This window comes from Perca flavescens, chromosome 9, assembly GCF_004354835.1.
Source record: "Perca flavescens isolate YP-PL-M2 chromosome 9, PFLA_1.0, whole genome shotgun sequence".
Lineage (NCBI taxonomy): Eukaryota > Metazoa > Chordata > Actinopteri > Perciformes > Percidae > Perca > Perca flavescens.
This window is the reverse complement of record NC_041339.1, coordinates 33,939,489-33,958,951: the sequence shown is the minus strand read 5'-3', so window position 1 is coordinate 33,958,951 and position 19,463 is coordinate 33,939,489. Positions and strand designations below refer to the sequence as shown.

The window sequence follows — 19,463 nt, the reverse complement described above, 5'->3', positions numbered from 1 at the left end:
TTTCGAGAAAGAAGAGCTTCTTGTGGAAGAACAATATGGATTCCGTAAATCAAGATCATGCTTGGATCACATTTTTGTATTGTCTACAATTATAACTAATAGAATAAGTGAAAATAAGCCAACATATTCGTGCTTTATCGATTTTCACAAAGCTTTGGATATGATCAATAGGGATCTGTTGGCATATAAGCTCATAGAGTATGGGGTAAATGGACATTTTTATATGGCACTGAAGTCTGTTTATCACAAGCCCATAGCATGTGTAAGATTGAATGAACTCCATACCAACTGGTTTCCAACATCATCAGGGGTAAAACAGGGCGATGCTTTGTCTCCCACATTATTTGCAATTTATATAAATGATTTGGCAAAGGAAATTAAAGCATTGAATTGTGGGATAAGATGTGGAAATGAAATAAGTATTCTTTTGTACGCGGATGATATAGTACTACTGTCTCCATCTGAAGATAATCTGCAGCGCATGCTCTCTTATATTGATGATTGGTGTAATAAATGGAGATTGTTCATCAATAGAAAGAAAACGGAAATAATTCACTTTAGAAAACCTTTAACTACTCGCAGCACTTATGAGTTTAAAATTGGGTCACACAAGCTGAACTTTGTAGACTCATAAATATCTAGGTTTTTATATTGATGAACATATGAATTTTAGAAATGGTGTTAAGGTTCTTGCTGATTCAGCACGTAGAGCTTTGGGAGGAATTATTGGTAAAAGCAGGAATCTGAAAGACATACGTTTTCAAACGTATTCTAAATTGTTTCAAGCCTGTGTGTGCCCTATACTTGATTATATTGTGGGTGTTAGAGGACTTAGGAATATATCTAATTGTGAATTAGTGCAAAATAGTGCTATAAGATATTTTTCTGGGTGTGCATAAGTATAGCCCTACATTGGCGATAGTGGGAGACATGGGATTGGAATCATGTGAGGCTCGCTGGAAGATATGTATGGCCCAGATATGGAATCGTCTATTAGATATGGACGCAAATAGGTTGACAAGGAAAATATTTCTCTGGGATAAACACATTCTTGGTCTTTGGTCTAACGACATATGCAAATTGTTTTGGGGATTTGTTTCTTAATAATGAAAAGCTGAATATCGGTTTGTTTAAAGACAAAAAGCAGTGGGCTGATGATATATGGGCTAAGCCAAAATTGCATATTTTTGTAATGATAAAACCAGAATATGGCACTGAGAATTATGTTGTATATAATTTGTCAAAAAGGCAAAGATCCTTATGTGCTCAAGTGAGATCTGGTGTTTTGCCTTTGACTATTGAAACAGGACGATATGTTAATGTAGAAGAGGAAAAACGTATCTGTCCTATGTGCTGTTTGAATGATGTAGAAAATGAGTTCCATTTTGTTTTCTATTGTCCTTTTTATTGTGAGCAGCGTGATTTTTTGTTTTGTAGGATAAAAGCAGAGATTGATTTGGTAAATATGGATGATGCTCAAAGATTGAGATGGCTGTTCACATATGAAACATATAGATTGGCTAATTATTTAGATAAAGCCTGGGAGAAGAGGAAAAAAGCTCTTTATCGAGTGTAGATGAGAACTAGTTGTTTGTGTGTGGTATGTGTGTACGTGTATATACATGTATGTATGTGTATGTCTATATATTTGTATTTATGTATTTGTTCGAAGGATTTGTATATGCAACGGGAAGATGTTTGTTGAATAAGTGAATTTGTGGTGTCTTGTAATCCCATGTGGGATGGGCCAAGATGTTTGGCATGACACAGAAATAAAATATAACTAACTAACTAACTAAGCTACCGCCGGCAGATACTGGCAACTGTTAAGGTGGAATGTTTTCGTGAATCAATCGACACAACTTCGCCTTTCTGAGAATATAGTTCCCAGTATGTATACGGTTAGAAGATGGCTGTGTCTCATGTGACCTTGTTATTTGTACACACTGTGACTTTACAAATCATAACATGTAAATAGGAACATGTTGGCGTTATTTTGTTACTGTAGGCTAGTTGGAGCTGGTTACCTCCAGGATCTGTGCTAAGCTAGGCTAGCGGTGGGTACGTCAGACAGAGTTACAACACGCACGGAGATGAGAAGGTTATGTGTGGACTTATCTAACTCTGGGGGATACTAGGGGTGTGCAAAAAAATCGATTCACATTCAAAATATATATATATACACACACACACACTTATACACACAGTGTATATATATATATATATATATATATATATATATATATATATATATATATATTATTTTTATGTCTACTGCAATAACATGGGAAAAGGATCTACATTTACATACTGTGAATCGTTTTTGAATCGAAAATCGATTTTGAATCGAATCTTGAGCCTGAAAATTGTTATCGAATCGTGACATTTTCTGAATCATGCACCCTTGGGGGATACGGTGAATAAGTCGATGTGCACCTTTAAATGTCAATATGACAATTTTGACCATTACATTTGTTTTCATATTTTTCATTTTATGTCTTGCATGACATACACGTGAGTGATTATTGGATCTGTAAGTGCTTTTAAAAAAAGTGAATTTTAACGGGATTATGCAAACTGAGAATATTCTATGCCCTCACTTGGTGAAAAAACAGTGGTGGAGCTTCATTCCAGCGCGCTCCGGCAGCACTACACACCTGGTGTACAAGTATAAAAGCTAACAGACATGTGAAAGTAAAAAGTAAAAATAGGTTCAAAGCACTGGTAACATGAAGAAAATAAGCACATATTAAATACAACTGTAAACATAGTGTTTTTATTTATTGGACTTTTTCAGTGTGCTGTAAGCCTCATTTGTGCACAAATGAAGTTCTCAGAATTTCCCCCTCAGGCCGAACACCATTAGTGAAAACTGCGTCTGTAGGAGCAGATTACCTTCACAATAAGGTAATGTGGCGGTAATGAGAGAGGGGGAGAGGAAGGACAGAACAGAATGAAAAGGGTGGAAGCACCATAAAACCCAAACCATCACAAAAGTAATAAGATCATTTCAAAAGGAGTCGGTGTGTTCTCCGTCTCCAGACTCTCCTTGGCCTGTTCCCAGTGATGCCCTTGACCTTGCAGAGGGATATCTGTTATCAGAGACCCAACAGGCCCATCTGATGCACAAATCCTCCACAGCTGGACAAGCAGGTGGGGGGGGGGGGGGGGGGGGGGGCTTTCAATGCTAAACACGTGCTGTACACTAAGAGTGTGAATCTTCACTGGTCTCACAATTCCATTATGATTATCATGTCAACGATATGAATCGATTTAATGTCCAGATGCCTCACAACGCGTCACCTCCTCAATATGATTATATATTGCTCCACTTGGTTTTAATCAACAAATTCAAGCAGTAAGATGTATATGAACTCCCCTTTTTATTGTATCTGATCTTAAAAAAAAGACGTGCTAAATCGTGCTAAATCGATACTTTTAAAACGGTGCCGGTGCCTAAACGGTCCCCGAACCGGTACTTTTCAATAAAGTTAAAAAAAAAAAAAAAAAAAAAATAAGGGTAGTAAACAACAGTCAGTGACTTGTTTATTGCTAAGGCCATGGTCAAAATTAAAGATTTAATAATAATGTAATAACTATAACAATAACTTATTTCACCAGTAAATTGCTGTTGAACCCCAGATGGGAAAAGGGTATTTTACAATTACTGTGAATGCACCACGAGGCTACCTGTTTTAAGTGAATCTGTGTTGTTTAATTTCGACAACGGCAGCTGCAAGGGAACGCACCATCTGTGTTGTTTAATTCCGACAACGGCAGCTGCGAGTGAACGCACCGTCTGTGTTGTTTAATTCCGACAACGGCAGCTGCGAGGTGTTGTGTAAAGTTGAGCACCGAAATGAGGAACCGAAACTTTCGTTCTTATTCGGTCTCGTTACTACCGTTTACGTCGGCACCGGTTCCCTATTGGCACCGAGTTTCGGTACCCTACCCTAATTGCCACTGTACACTGCTGCCTTCCTTTTTTCTACAAGGGCTGAAGGACATGTCCATACAGTCATCATACAAACAGCTAAACTATTTACAGCTGCACTAATAATCAATATGTTCTATATTAACATGGGATAAAACAACATGTAGTTCAAAATGGATCACTCATAGTTAGGAGCCCAGGTGGAACTATCACCATTTTCAGCCTCTATTAGCTCTTTCTTTTGGTTTTAAAGTGCTCATGTTATGCTTTTTGGCTTTTTCCCTTTCCTTTATTGTGTTATATATCTTTTTTGTGCACGTTATAGGTTTACAAAGTGAAAAAGCCCAAAGTCCACCCCAAAGGGACTTACCATCTCCAACAGAAAACACTGTTCACAAACTGCTCCAAACAGCTCTATTGTAGTCCAGTCTTTACTTCAGAGACAAACGTGGTCACTTTGTAACACACGTTATAATGCTCGCTTAGCTGATAGTGTGGCACGCCTCATACTCTGCTTCTGACTGGCTAGTAGTCCTTACCTAGCTACTGAGCATGTGCGAGTCCCAACAAAGATGGAACAAAAGTGTGATACCTCACTCTGTAGCTAAAACGGAGAGCTCAACACATAGGGTGAAAAGAGGAGCTGCAGCAATGTGGAGTACAACAAAAATATGATGTTTTATGAAAATTAAACCACATAAACCTATTCTGATATAACCTCTAAGAGCGTTCGCCCCACGGTGGCTGAGTCCTGCAGCGGTGCAGGGTTCGAATCCGACCTGCTGCCCTTTTCTGCATGTCATTCCCCATCTCTCTCCCCCTTTAATATCGATCCACTGTCTAATAAAGGGAAAAAGCCCCAAAATAATCTTAAAAAAAAAAAAAAAAGGTCCCATGGCATGAACATTTCACTTTATGAGTTTTTTTAACATTAATATGCGTTCCCCCAGCCTGCCTATGGTCCCTCAGTGGCTAGAAATGGTGATAGGTGTAAACCGAGCCCTGGGTATCCTGCTCTGCCTTTGAGAAAATGAAAGCTCAGATGGACCAATCAGGAATCTTCTCCTTATGACGTCATAAGGAGCAAGGTTACCTCCCCTTTCTCTGCTTTGCCCACCCAGAGAATTTGGCCCACCCATGAGAGAGAGACATCGTGGCTTTCAAATGAGCAAAGTGGCAGTTGGTCAAGGACACACCCCCACTCTCCACCTTGCCCCCCCTCCTCCTCAATAGCTACAGACACAGAAATGGCACATCCTAAGGAAAGCTCATTGTGGGACTGGCTCTAGTGGCTGTAATTCTGCAGCAAGGCTGAATTTCGGGAAAGAGACTTCAGATACAGTATTAGGGGACCACTAAGGCCTATATAAAAGAGACTTCAGATACAGTATTAGGGGACCACTAAGGTCTATATAAAAGAGACTTCAGATACAGTATTAGGGGACCACTAAGGTCTATATAAAAAGAGACTTCAGATACAGTATTAGGGGACCACTAAGGTCTACATAAAAGATACTTCAGATACAGTATTAGGGGACCACTAAGGTCTATATAAAAGAGACTTCAGATACAGTATTAGGGGACCACTAAGGTCTATATAAAAGAGACTTCAGATACAGTATTAGGGGACCACTAAGGTCTATATAAAAGCATCCAAAGAGCACCATGTCATGGGACCTTTAAAACTTTTCTTGTTCTTGTTTCCCGTTTACTGTACGGGACTCTCACACCGCCTCAAAATGGGCTGTCTCAACTTTACGCTGCAGGCCGCTGCGTTTGTTTTCGGCTCCACCCTGCGGGCCCCACCGATGCAGCCTAAATGCAGTACCCCCCATTAGAAATGAATGGGGAAGGTCTGCGTTTTCGCTGGACAGCCTGATGACCAACACAGTGAGCGTGAACGCAGCCTAAGGTTCAGTCTCAGTGCGCTTATCGTTTTTGCTCTTCAAAATTCAGAGCAAAAGAAGCTTAATAAACCAAATTTACATTATGATCAGTTCATTATCAATTAATCCCAAAGACTTTTGCTTACTTATAGCCTATTCATAATTTGGTCTATAAATTGGCCCATAAAAAACGTGCCAAAAGTTCCGTCTTCTTATTTCTTATGTCTGAGTCCGAACAAAATATATTGAAATTACAATGGTACATAAAAGAAGCTCATCACGTTAGATGAGCTGAAAGCAGAGAATGTTTGGCATTTTTGCTTTTTGTCAATTGATTTATCAACTAACTCTGCCCTGAAGTAAAATCAATGTACATTATTATTTATTTAGTTGGGTTGTAAGACATAAAGACAACGACTGGAGGTTGCAGTAAAAGAACATTAATTCCCCAAAAAGAAAAGGTAAAAAATGTTGAGAAAAGAAAGAAATAACGTAGGGGGCAAAGGCATACAGAAACTCCCCTGTGACTAGTCTGCATACGTATGCACATACGTGTGTGTGTGTGTGTGTGTGTGTGTGTGTGCACTGCTCTGACCATGCGATGCACAGATAAAAGGAGAGGGCGATTCAGCACTACAGGCGCTGTTGATGAATGATCTGACTTTTGTTTTAGTGACAGGGAAGAATTTGGAGGGTCGCGCGACTGCTCCGAATAATGCTGCCCTTGTCTATTTGTCTGCAACCCAAGCATTAGTAAGCTCATATTGGGGAAACAGTTACCCTTGAAACGGAGCGCAGCAAAAACAGTCGTCTGGCTAATTCCAGCGGTAAGGACCGCTGCTCTTCTTTAGGCACTTAAAGGAATCCAGAGCAATGTCATTACGCATCACAATCCTATCAAATCCGACCTGAAGGGAGCCGACTGTAATGAGCAAAACCCTTTCTTAGTGTTGAAAATCACCTTAAGAAGCAACCCAGAGAGTATTTGTGTGGCGTACGGCGTGAACAGCAGCAGAGCAGGATCACAACAGACGAGTGCAGGTGACGGGTAGATGACTAATGTGATAAGTAATGAGTAAATGAATGAATTGGGGTATAAAAAAGGGGATGAATGAGGGAGTGAATGCAGGAAAAGGAGGAGCGAAGTGAAGAAGAGGGAGCGCTGCTTCACTTTATTGCCCAGTCTCCTACATCCTGTACTGATCGATACTGAAGCACTAAAGGAGATGAGCGCCTGGACAGAGAGAGAGAGAGAGAGAGAGAGAGAGAGAGAGAGAGAGAGAGAGAGAGAGAGAGAGAGAGAGTGTGTGTGTGTGTGTGTGTGTGTGTGTGTGTGTGTGTGTGTACGCCCAAAAATAGTATACTTATTTGTGGGTGGAGGGTCCCTCCATGTTGGGGGCTTTAACATTTATGCAAGGTAGAAAAAGATAGACTCAAGTAGAAGCCAAGAAATTAGGGTAATAATTAGAGGATTTCAAACGTGCGATTACACATGTACGATGTAACAACAACAAACATCCTATTATATCTTATTTAATAGAAAGAGAGAAAACAAAAACAAAGAACAGCAACAGAGCAAACACATTAGAAAATGAAAGAAGGGAAAGCGGAGAGAGAAATAGGGAGGGTGTGAGAGGGACGAAGGGGAGGACCAGGCTGTAATTTATCCTTCAGTGTGCATGCTTTATGGCTTTCTTAATTCAACTCCTGCTACTATTAATGGAGTTAATGTTGAGATTATATCTATTTTCTGGTGGCGGGGGCTGAAATACTGCAGCCGATTCCCTCGCTCCTTCAAACTGCCGCCCGGCGCTAAATCACCTGCCGCGCTCGTTATGGCTGAAAACAGGTAGGAGCACAGCATGCTGGGTAGCGAAACCGCTTTTCCTTAAAAAGATCTTAAAATTTGGATTTTCAATTTAACTTTACAAGTGATATTCACCCTAGTCCTACTTTAGGCATTATAACTAATATAATGTCATTCCAAATCCATACAGGCTACCCAGAATCGCTGGACCACCATGCTAGGCTGGATCTGTTTTATTTTTTTGTGTGTGAGGGGTTCAGCTATGTGCAGGCACAGAGATAAGAGCTTAGAACATATGAGGACAGGGATCAGTGGGTCTGATAGGCCAAAGATGAAGAGCAGCACTCACAGTGGTTAAGAGCAGAGAATATGAGCTCATGCTCCACTCAATAGCTTCAAACAGATAAAAGTGGAGGGCCTTTGGAGTTTAACAGATAGATAAGCATGAGAAAGGAGTACATGGGTGGGTGGGGGTGGGGGGTGGGGGGGGGAGGAGGACGGGGGGTAATCCACCATCCCTGGGGACCCGACCTGTTCCCCTCCCTCCCTATCTCTTTCCTCACTTCTACACACTTGGTGATATTTCACAAGATGTCACGGGGCTCAAATTGAAAATCCCTTGATGAATCAATATTTACTGCAGCAGCTAAATGAATAGTAATAAGTCACCAGAGGCTGAGTCCAGAATCGGTCCTGGCCCCCCTCTGTCTCACCAAATCTGGATTACACAAATGAGCCGACACACTCGCAAAACACGAAACGCACAAAAGCACACAAATGCTTTAATTAGAAACCGCTAGCCATCCATATGCAACCCAAAGACGACGTAAAGAGCATGTTCATCCTAATTACAAAAGAAGACAAACATTTGAACTCAACGCAGCAGTAAGTTTTATTCCTACATGCGGATGTTTTGGGATATCTGCCTTGGAGATTTTTATGCAACTGCAATATAATGTGAGTGGGTGGAATTTAGTTTCATTGTTTCAAATTCAGGATTCGGCTTCTGCCAGATATTGGGCTTTTTGCCGGTGTTTGGTTTCTGCCGAACCTTAGAATTTCTCCCACTGAACCGAACCCTACGCTTGCACTATGCTTGCGCTACGCTGGTCGATGTAATGACGCTGCCGTTGATTACGGGAAGATGTTTACATAGATGGAGCATTCAATGCAGTAGGCTGTGAGAAAGTGGAAATGGAACTGGTGAGCAGAAAAGTTTGGCAGTACTTTCAGGCAAAAGAAGGCCATTCAAGTCCAGCTACATGTTCAATTTGTAATGCCGATTTGTCTCGTGGTGGCGAGGACCCTAAACTATACACAACATCGCCACTGTTACAACATTTGCGTATGTAACATCTGAAAGAATACGAGTTGTGCATGAAGGAATCTACAGACAGCAGCCAAAACACAGCAACTTCAGGTAAATAAAATGAAAAATACACTGCTGTAGACGTTGTTTACTTCATTAATGTGTTTACTGTGTTAATGGACTGAGGATGGGAGTAGGATTTGGGTATTCGGTTTTGGATTCAACAGAATCTGAACAAGGGGATTCGGTATTTGGCCGAACCCCAAAAATCTGGATTCGGTAGATCCCTAGTTAAAGGATCAAAATTTGTGCCAAACCATTCTGAATTAAGTAGAGACGTCCCGGCCTACAAATCGTATCCATAAGAGTGGGATTCATAGACTTAATCCTCACAAAAATCACACTATAAATCATTCTAATTTTAATATTTTTCAATGAAAACGAGAATAATGATACAAAAATGATCATTCCCTCCAATATCGTGAATCAATCAGACAAAATAACCGCAATTAGATATTTCCCTCATATCGTGCGGCCCTGCTTTCAACCCATGTGTAGTTTATGTGTGACAGTCTAGTCATACCAAAGTCAGCTTCCAGGAAGAGCTTCCTGTTAATTCTCTACACATTAACAGATCATCAAACCCAACCACAACAACCTGTTCAGAGCGTTCACACCAAACAGTATGGAACCCCTGCAGGAAAAAAAAAAAAGCTCAATACCACTGTCTTTTATTTTTATTTTTAAATAGTGATACAGCAATGAATAAGGCATTAAATGAATGTTTGTAACCCAATAATGACCTCCTCATAAACAATAATTAACTCACTGCCCTCAGAGATGATCTCATCACCCACGGAGACCACAGCTGCTTTAATCAACTTGATAAATTACTATTTGACTGACCTACTGAGGAGACCGTGTTGTGTAGCAGATTTTCATAATTGAGGAGTGTGTGACATCCTTTGTTTAAATGTTTATAGTTGATTAGGTAAAATGAAAGGGACAACGATGGAAGCAGGGGAAATTTTAGGAAGGTGTGTTCAGGTGCATTCTTGGCGTATTGCTATTTTGAGGCAGCGGGAAGTGATCGCGCCACTGACCAACAAAAACCTGGTCTAAAGAAAGTCAATAACGCAGCATTTCATTGTTGTTTTAACAGCAAATTAGTAAAATGCGCCTAGGCTCGTGCGCAGAGTGCGCACACTATGCTTGTTACACACACACACACACACACACACACACACACACACACACACACACACACACAGCAGCAGCACACAAACATGCAAAGGATTAAAAATATTTCAGTGTTAATAGTATTATGATATGATCTCCTAGCGCGCTTTCACACACGCACGAGCAGATCAGTTTCTTCTCCTGAACATCTCTCCTTCCTGCTCAGCAAATCCTCCATCATAATAGCAATCCGCCAAGGTCCAAACACGCCTGGCTTTTAAAGGGAATGGAATATGCCCAAAACACACCTATGATTAATGAAGACACTAAGTACAACCCTTTTGAACCATGCGTCTGGCACACGGACCCTTTTTTCCGCCGTTAAACTAGCAAAAGTGGATTCGTACACGCCCTAAACGCACCTGCGCCAGGCGCTTCACTCCGTGCGCTTAGGTCGTTAAAATAGGGCCCCCAGTATCATTATGTACTCATAGTTTATCTACATTGGAAGAATTGTAGGTACTTAATTGTCTTTTCTATGACCTCACTGATAAAAAGAAACAACTGAAGGGAGGGGAAAGAAAGAGATGTTGTAATGACATTAAGAAACACTTTCTCTCTTTCTGTATCTGTATCCCTGCTGGTGTAAATTAATGTGAGGAGCACGGTGGTGTAAATGGTTTATTCTCCGGGTTATCTACTGTGTAAAAATGAGCGTCATAAATTTCTAACCTCTTCCACTCATGCTGCACATGACAGTGACATTAAAGACACTGCTCTGCACGGAAGGATATTAGAAACTGGGACACATTAAAGCCAGACCTGCAGGAGGTGTGTGTGTGTGTGTGTGTGTGTGTGTGTGTGTGTGTGTGTGTGTCTTCGTTAATGTGGACTACCTGGCAGACTGGATCCTCTTGGCTCTCCAGGAGAGGGCGGGGTTGTAGTGGAGGGCGTGCGCGGCGCTGGAGCTCGGACGGGTCACCATCTTGTAGCGGCTCCTGAACACCCGTTGGGGGGAGGCGGCGGGACCTGAGGACAGCAACGTTCGCAGATCAGTATGAAAGTCTGCGCATTACAATCTGATCACACACACGCAGGAACAATAGCTAAGGCCGGCTACACACTGCCTGCGTGGCGTGAGCGTGGCGTTCCTGTTGCGTGTCGGCTGCATGGCGTTTTCTACGTCTTTACACACCAGAAACGTGTCTGACGCGGTGCTGCTGCTGCTAGCCTTGTCTGGACACATGGATGTTTCCCATTGATAAAATAAAATACCATGTTAAACATAAATATCTACGGATCTGATTACAGCAAAGACAATGTCGGCAGTATTGACGGCAAAATAGGCTACAGAATATTTCGTTCTGTATTGACAGATGCAATATTAGACAATGCAACACTTACATTTTTTTTTTTATATCTGCATTTATATCAAAACCTAGAGACTTTCAAACATCAACATGTCATTTATTAATATGTATTCGTGTCTAAATGACATATAAACATCTTTTCCTATTCTATTTTGCCTGGAAACGCTTCCAACATGCTTGCGTGTCGCGTGAAAAACAGGCGTCGGTCCTATTTCTAGCGTGCACGCGTAGCGTGGAAGCTCTAACCTGTTAACATGGGAGCCAAAATATAAACGGACACGCCGCGCAGCTGACACGCTCACGCCACGCAGCCGGTGTGTAGCGGGTCTGAGCGTCCAGTCAGTATGTGAACACACATCACTGTGAGCGCATACAACTGTGCATACACACACACAAGTTTATCTGAGGACTCTGGCAGGTGTGCTCTTTAATAAGCCTCACATATAAAAATGAGGGGGAATAACAAAGGCAGAATTTTTATGAGCCTAATAAATCATATCCTCTGTCTCTTTCCTCGCTGCCTTCATCCCTCCTGCCTGGCCTCGCTCCCTCATCCTCGCTTTAAGTCTCATTCGTTATAACATTTTACAGATCCATCAGAAGAGGCGCAAGGGTAGAGAGATCGGAATAGAAAAAAAGAGGGCAAGTGTTTTTATTTATTTATTTATTTGGCTGTGTATCCATCACGTTGTTTTATGATGGCCTGCGCTGGCTGAAGTACTCGCACAAAGAATAGAATTTGCATCGTGGGCTTTCTAAATCCCCGTTCACATCGGTTCGAATTGAATTGAATTGAATTCAAAGACCAAAGACTACATTGGCCAAGAGGCTCTCTGCTGAGGTCGGAAACTCAGGACAATCCAGGATAATTGTAGAGGTTTGGGTCAAAGACAAAGTTGAGAGAAAGTTCAGTTTACCTTAATGAAGGCATTCACACTTTTTACTTCTACCACTCAGAATTTGCCTCGACCATTCGGAGCAATATTCCTATACGGCTCAAGGCGCAAAAAAACCCCCATAAAATGATGACAACATGACATACATATCCACATAACTCTTCAACTTTTTCCTATTGTGCTCACTATATCAAATACATTCATATTTAATAAGTCTTTAAAAGGTCCAGTGTGTAACATGTTTAGTTGTTCATTATCTAAATCTGTGTTGCCCGTGCCTGTGTTACCAACTTGTCCTTTTTCATGAATATTTACCTCCACCATCAATTCCAAGTATTCCTATTGGCTTGGAATTTTATATTTGCGTTTGCTCACTGGGGTAGACCTTATATATATATATATATATATATATATATATATATATATATATATATATATATGTCAATGGGGTAGACGCTCCATATTCATGCACCATCTTGATATACGTTAGCCGGTAAGGGACATACAGGACATACTGCTGCACCTTTCGCGTTTTCGCTGTCACACGATAACCTCACAGCTGCTGCTAACGGGTATCGTCGCTTCCCGGCCCCGGCAAGTTTGAAGAAGGAAACGTGGAGGACCACACGTATTCAAAATCCAAATTTCACAAACAGGAGTCTTCTTCAGCCCAGAAAAAGAAAAAGGATATTGAAAAGAGCAAAAGACGCACTTTTTGAAGCGTGAAGGCTACCGTAGCTGGAATACGTACTTTGAACTGCGCGGTGTGAGGGAGTTGATTGCGATATATGATCTCAATGCTAAATAGGAGAAATTCCCAAACACTGGACCATTAAGCCCTTCTTTTAAATTGGTCTTACCTGGCTGAGTGAATGAAGTCTGCCTAGCCTGTGGGTTTGATTACAACCTGTCTGACTGCTTGTGTTTCTTGACCCATCGGACATCTTGTTTTTTTTGTTTTTTTAGGGACGTCACCATGTTCCCAGATGTCAGCAGTTTACTTGTTGTCTACAATATTATTCTTACCGACAGACATAGTGGCCAAACTGACAGAAATAAGCTCAGAGATACAATAAACATCTTCATTAGCAATATTTCACAGACGTGGAACATTGCATTTGTAAAAAGCCTTTTGTAAATTAATTTGCCAAAAGCTGCATCTTACTTCAGAAAAATGTAAAAACCTTCCACTACTACAGCCTGAAAAGCAAGATTTAATGAAACATGAATTAGTTCCTCACCCCCCCACTCCCCCCGAAAAAAAATAAAAAAATCTTGCATGTCATTATCTCTACTACCTCTTCCACTTATACCAATTATTCACTGTGGTGGTCAGGGACAGCACTCTGTCTTCCTAATGAGTAGAGAAAAGACAGAGTGAAGAGAGGTGTGAAAGAGGGATAAAGAATGAGTTTATGCGCCCGATGAGGAGCTCATTTCCTATAACCTCTTTCACAAGTCTTTAATTGCCAATTGCCAGGATTGTGGCTGTTTTAATTAGCGTCCAATAACACACCGTGACCACGAGGGCCGCGGTGACAAACAATAAAATGATTCGATTTCCACTTCTACACGTTCCACTCCTCCCCCCACTCACTTTTGCCCCCCCCTCCAGGCGCTGGTTTCATTTGTCAGCCGGGATGCAGCTCTGAATCAGCTGGAGAATTCATCTCAGACAAACGTTTACAGTTGAACAAATCACTGCGAGCTGGGGGGGGGACTGCCGAAATACTGACTGCAAGTTTAGGACACACACACTCAGGCAAATGCACACATGACATGTATGAAGGTTCTATATGGCAGTGTTGTAGTACTCGAGATCAGTCTTGGCCTCGAGTCCACTTTTTGAAGGTTAAGATGAATTTATTTGCCATAGTTCCTTGTGTACTTACATTCCTAAAGAAAATGAAAAGACCATTCTCCACCAGCCACTTGCAGTGCAACTGGAAAAGACAACAATCATACAGACGTACGTAAGAAAACATACATAGACTAAAACATATTAAACCAGATGAAAAAAACATTTAAACTAAAGTTTAAACATTGGACGGTATGGTGTGTTAAAGTGCTGTAGTATGTAGTTAGCAGGGCAGTGTTATTGTGCTAAACACAGCATATGTAAAGTGGCGATGTGCATTTAGTACAGTCCTTTTGGATCAGAGGCTCTGTCTCATCTAGGAATTTGTACTCTGTCTTGTCTTGGTCTCAGATAAAGAGGACTCGGAATCTTAAAGGTGCTCTAAGTGATGTCACGCGTTTTTTAGGCTACAATATTTTTTGTCACATACAACAAACATCTCCTCACTATCTGCTAGCTGTCTGTCCCACGAACACAATGTAAAAAAACATTTCCTCAATATCTACTAGCTGCCTGAACACACAGTAAAAAAACGCGGCCTCTGTAGACAGCCCAGGCTCCACAAACCCCAACAAAAACAAACTGTGCCAACCTGCACCACCAAACATAAACAGTCTTCCGGCCAATAACAGACAAGAAGGAGTTGGGGGGAGGGGATTGGGGGGTTAGTGGGCAGAAGGGAGGGGGAGGGGACGGGATGAGAATAGAAAATAGATTCATAACAAAATCCAGGTTTATTTCAACTGACAGTCATATTGGACTGGTCCAACATGAATATATAAGGGCTGGGTCTACAGAACAGGACATGTTTTACTGGTTGGACAGTATAAAATAAATAAATAAATAAAGAGAACAGGACACAACTTTTCTTTCGCTTCTCTGATTTGTTCCGTTTAGTTCTCTATTTCTTCACTTACACTGTCACTCTGTCGAAATATGCACACACACGTGGTACGCTCCATAGGGTTTGTCACGTAGTGGACCCGTGCGCTGGCGTGCACTAACATGTGCAAGTGGCACGGTAACTGGCCAATGAGACATGATCATTATAACGTTTCAAGCTCTAAATTAAACACAACTAAGCCACGCAGCCAACGGACGGGACTCAGCGCTCCACTAAATAAACTACATATTGCATACTTATTGCGACACTTTCGATATAATATTGCGCAACGTGATATCGCGATAACGATATTGAGTTGATATATCATGCACCCCTACTTTTATTGTACACTCACAGCTTTCCGGTGCAATGTGGGGTTATTACCAACATTTCATGTGTACTCGCTTTCTATTTCCCCTCCAAAAAAAAAAGAAAATTGGTTTCCATAAACTGATCATTCCTTTCAGCGATGTTACCACGATACCCAGATCCCAGAATGTTTTCAGAGCGGATAGAAACGAGAAAACTATGGAAATAAGATCCAAGTTGGGATGAACTGGAATCTTCTAAGGCCAGTGGTGATTTCAAACAAATAAAACTCTATCTTCAGAAACAATACAGTTATTAATATAGGGTTACAGATTTCAACCATATCTCTAGTTATGTGGGTGAAAAGGGTGTGTGTTGGGTTAAGAAAGAGAAACATAGTAAAAGGAAAAAGACACAGCACAAGAGAGAGCGAGCGAGAGTATATGGGCGCCGGTGGGGAGGGGAGGGGGTTGTACAGGATTAGTTGCCTGGCTTGTAGTCACTTTTTCTCCCAAAATCCATCCGTATTGCAGTCAGAGCTATTTGGGCGTCCTGGCAGATGACAAATAGGGCTTGTCAAAGGTGCTGCTGCGATTCCCACCCTGCAACCTCGTACACCCCCCCACCCCTCACATCCCCCCTGCATCCCTAGCCTGCGCCTCAATCTGCCTCGAAACCCTTCGGACCAACATCATGACACCCACAATGTCCATGACGCTGTCACACAGCTGTTCCGCCTTGGCTACTATTTAATGACATCTATAGTGAGCTGTAGTTGGTGGGGTTTTCCTTAGTGTGTGTGTGTATCCCTCACTGTGTGTGTGTGTGTGTGTGTGTGTGTGTGTGTGTGTGTGTGTGTGTGTGTGTCAGCAGGGATGGATGGACGGTGTTGCTCTGATTGTAAACCACTGCCGGTTGTGTTGGTTGAGTGGCTCTGGGAGCAATGGGGTCTCAATCTTCTACCATAGGACCATGACCAATGAGCATGTGAACACACACACGCTCACACACAAACACACACTTACTCACACACACATATACACCTGGGGTCTCAATCTTCCCTTAATAGACCTTTGACAGTGGCCTGCCTTGCAATGTGGGGGGAGCGTGCAAAGTGGCGCCCTGTGCTGCGAAGACAGCGTTTGCAGACGCACGCAGCTCGCACGGCGTCCATCCATCTCTCGCTGACTCGCTGCTGTGAACCCACAGATGATCTACTCTAGTCGCCACGCGCTGCAAACGTTGCTCCTTGTGCGAGTAACCTGCCTTCCAGCCTCAGAGCCACATTAAAGGGTCGCTTCAACATATTTTCCCACCTCCTGTGGATCTAGCCATGCAGATAGTTTTGGTCTTTATTGGCTCACATTTAGAGATATCCATTTCTGTAATGCTATACAATACAATAAGGGTGAGTGGAGTTTGTTTGTTTGTGATGATCACACCTAGGGATGCACCGCTCCAATCTGCTGGATCAGTTTCAGCGCCTGATTAAGCAGATATAGATATAGATAAATATCAGCCACTTGTCCAAGCCACATGAATTAACATTAAAAAGTCCCATGGTAGGAACATTTCACTTTATGAGTTTTTTTTTTTAACATTAATATGAGTTCCCCCAGCCTGCCTATGGTCCCCCAGTGGCTAGAAATGGTGATAGGTGTAAACCGAGCCCTGTGTATCCTGCTATGCCTTTGAGAAAATGAAAGCTCAGATGGACCAATCAGGAATCTTCTCCTTATGAGGTCATAAGGAGCAAGGTTACCTCCCCTTTCTCTGCTTTGCCCGCCCAGAGAATTTGGCCCACCCATGAGAGAGAGACATCGTGGCTTTCAAACGAGCAAAGTGGCAGTTGGTCAAGGTCACACCCCCACCCTCCACCTTGCCCCCCCTCTCTCCTCCTCAATAGCTACAGACACAGAAATGGCACATCCTAAGGAAAGCTCATTGTGGGACTGGCTCTAGTGGCTGTAATTCTGCACCAAGGCTGAATTTTGGGAAAGAGACTTCAATTACAGTATTAGGGGACCACTAAGGCCTATATAAAAGAGACTTCAGATACAGTATTAGGGGACCACTAAGGTCTATATAAAAGAGACTTCAGATACAGTATTAGGGGACCACTAAGGCCTATATAAAAGAGACTTCAGATACAGTATTAGGGGACCACTAAGGTCTATATAAAAGAGACTTCAGATACAGTATTAGGGGACCACTGTATTACAACCTGTCCAACTGTCTCAGTGCATCGGTTTCCATTTACCTCCATTGTAAAAAGGTAGAAGCAGAAGGCAAATAAAAACACAACAATCTGCTTTGCTAGAAACCACTCAATTCAGTTTTGGTGAACCAACCATTCAAAATAAAATCAAAGGTTATTTTATTTGTCATTCATCCTCTCTATGATATATATATATATATATATATATATATATATATATATATATATATATATATATATATATATATAAACGGGTCTGATCCTCGTCTGTTAGTCCAACTGAGGAATCCACTCAAAACCTGTGACAAATCACTAACATAAAACGGCAAATGTACAGTGACACTCCCAGATCCACTTATGTGATATAAGTGGATCTGAACCAGAGTCCCATCCCTAAGATGACTGAGCCTTGTCTAAGCGGTGTGGACTAGACTTTGAGTAAAGTTGGCAGCCACTTCAGAGCTTTGATACGTCAACGCTCTCTCTCTCTCTCTATCAGCCCTCTGACTGGGGCTACTGACAGGCTACTGCACCACACCCCCGCCCCATCCTCAGTCATCTTAGGGATCCCGCCAGTGATCCCCCTTCCATACCTGACGGCTAATTCCAGGGAACAGCGGTCTCCGTCTGCCCCCTCACTGGCACAACCCGATGGATAATAAATCTTATTATTGACAGCGACTGTTCCCCCTGCCACCCAATGCTCCCGTCCCCTGGGGCTCATCTCCTGACACCCACTGCTCCAGCGCTCTGACGGGCGCCATGCTAACATCAGACTTAACAAGGGAGTTACCACAATTTAATAACCTGCTGGAAGCCAGCGTGGTTATGATAATATGATCTCCGCGTGTTTGACACCCAGTGATACTTTCTGAAAGAGTTTGATGCCCCCACCCTGCCAACAGGGAACTGCATGCCATGGTTTTAAAAATACTGCATCCTGTAACTCATTGGAGAACATCATGTACTCCTTGAGTATAATACTAGAATGTCAGCTTTGCAGGAGATGTTGCATGTGAATTAGTCTTAACATTTTGTTTCAGGAAAATTGAGATCAATGCAGGAGGCATGACTTCATGTAAACCCTCCTAGCGTTCCTCTTTTTTCCCCAAAATGATAGACGAGGTCATTGGATTCCCTGCTGCAGGATGTGGATCCAATTAGAATTCCTGACCTGCTGTCGGACAAAATGTTTGTGCAATTAATGTGTCATGTAGCGGCTTGGTACGTACGCAACTAGTGCAATTCTGGACCCTTTTGGTCAGAATTACATTGCTAGGAAATAGCTTGGGTCCAAGTTTAGTTCCTGTTAGCTGCTGACATTTAATAACGTGTTGCACCAGATGGTTTGTTAACACAGAACCATCTGGGAAGCCGTTGCTGGAAACCGTTTGGAAAATGCCAGCACTTTCAAAAAAAAACCTGGCAGTTTGATTGGATGAAGCATCTGTCTATCACGTCCGCCACTGTTGTTTTGACCGAACAGTTGTGAGTTGTGGAGCTTTACGTTACAGTACACACATCCTTTAGGCAATACTAGGGCTGCACGATATGACCGTAACATTTTTTTGTCCTTATAGTTCATTGGCAAGGTTTGTACTGTAAATAGGCTCAAATATTGAAGGTGAGATATTTTTTCTAATTCAGAAGTGCTTATTTTTGTAATCTTAAAATAATTGATGGAAACACACAAAGCGGGAACTATTATGGCTTTTTATTGAAAATATATAAAATTGAAATGAAAGCCCACACTGCTTCAAATGAAAATGTCTTGTGAAATAAGTCACATTTTAGTTGTGTAAAAAATTATCAAA

General features: G+C 41.9%; 1 protein-coding gene across 1 annotated transcript in view; it reads right to left on the bottom strand.

Moving 5' to 3' along the window:
- zc3h3 (zinc finger CCCH-type containing 3) overlaps nt 1-19,463 on the bottom strand; it is a 93,937-nt gene that overhangs the window by 31,587 nt on the left and 42,887 nt on the right. The window contains exon 4 of the mRNA XM_028588197.1: nt 11,012-11,144. Within this exon, the coding sequence (XP_028443998.1) occupies nt 11,012-11,144 (133 nt within the window). The remainder of the gene's footprint in view (nt 1-11,011; nt 11,145-19,463) is intronic.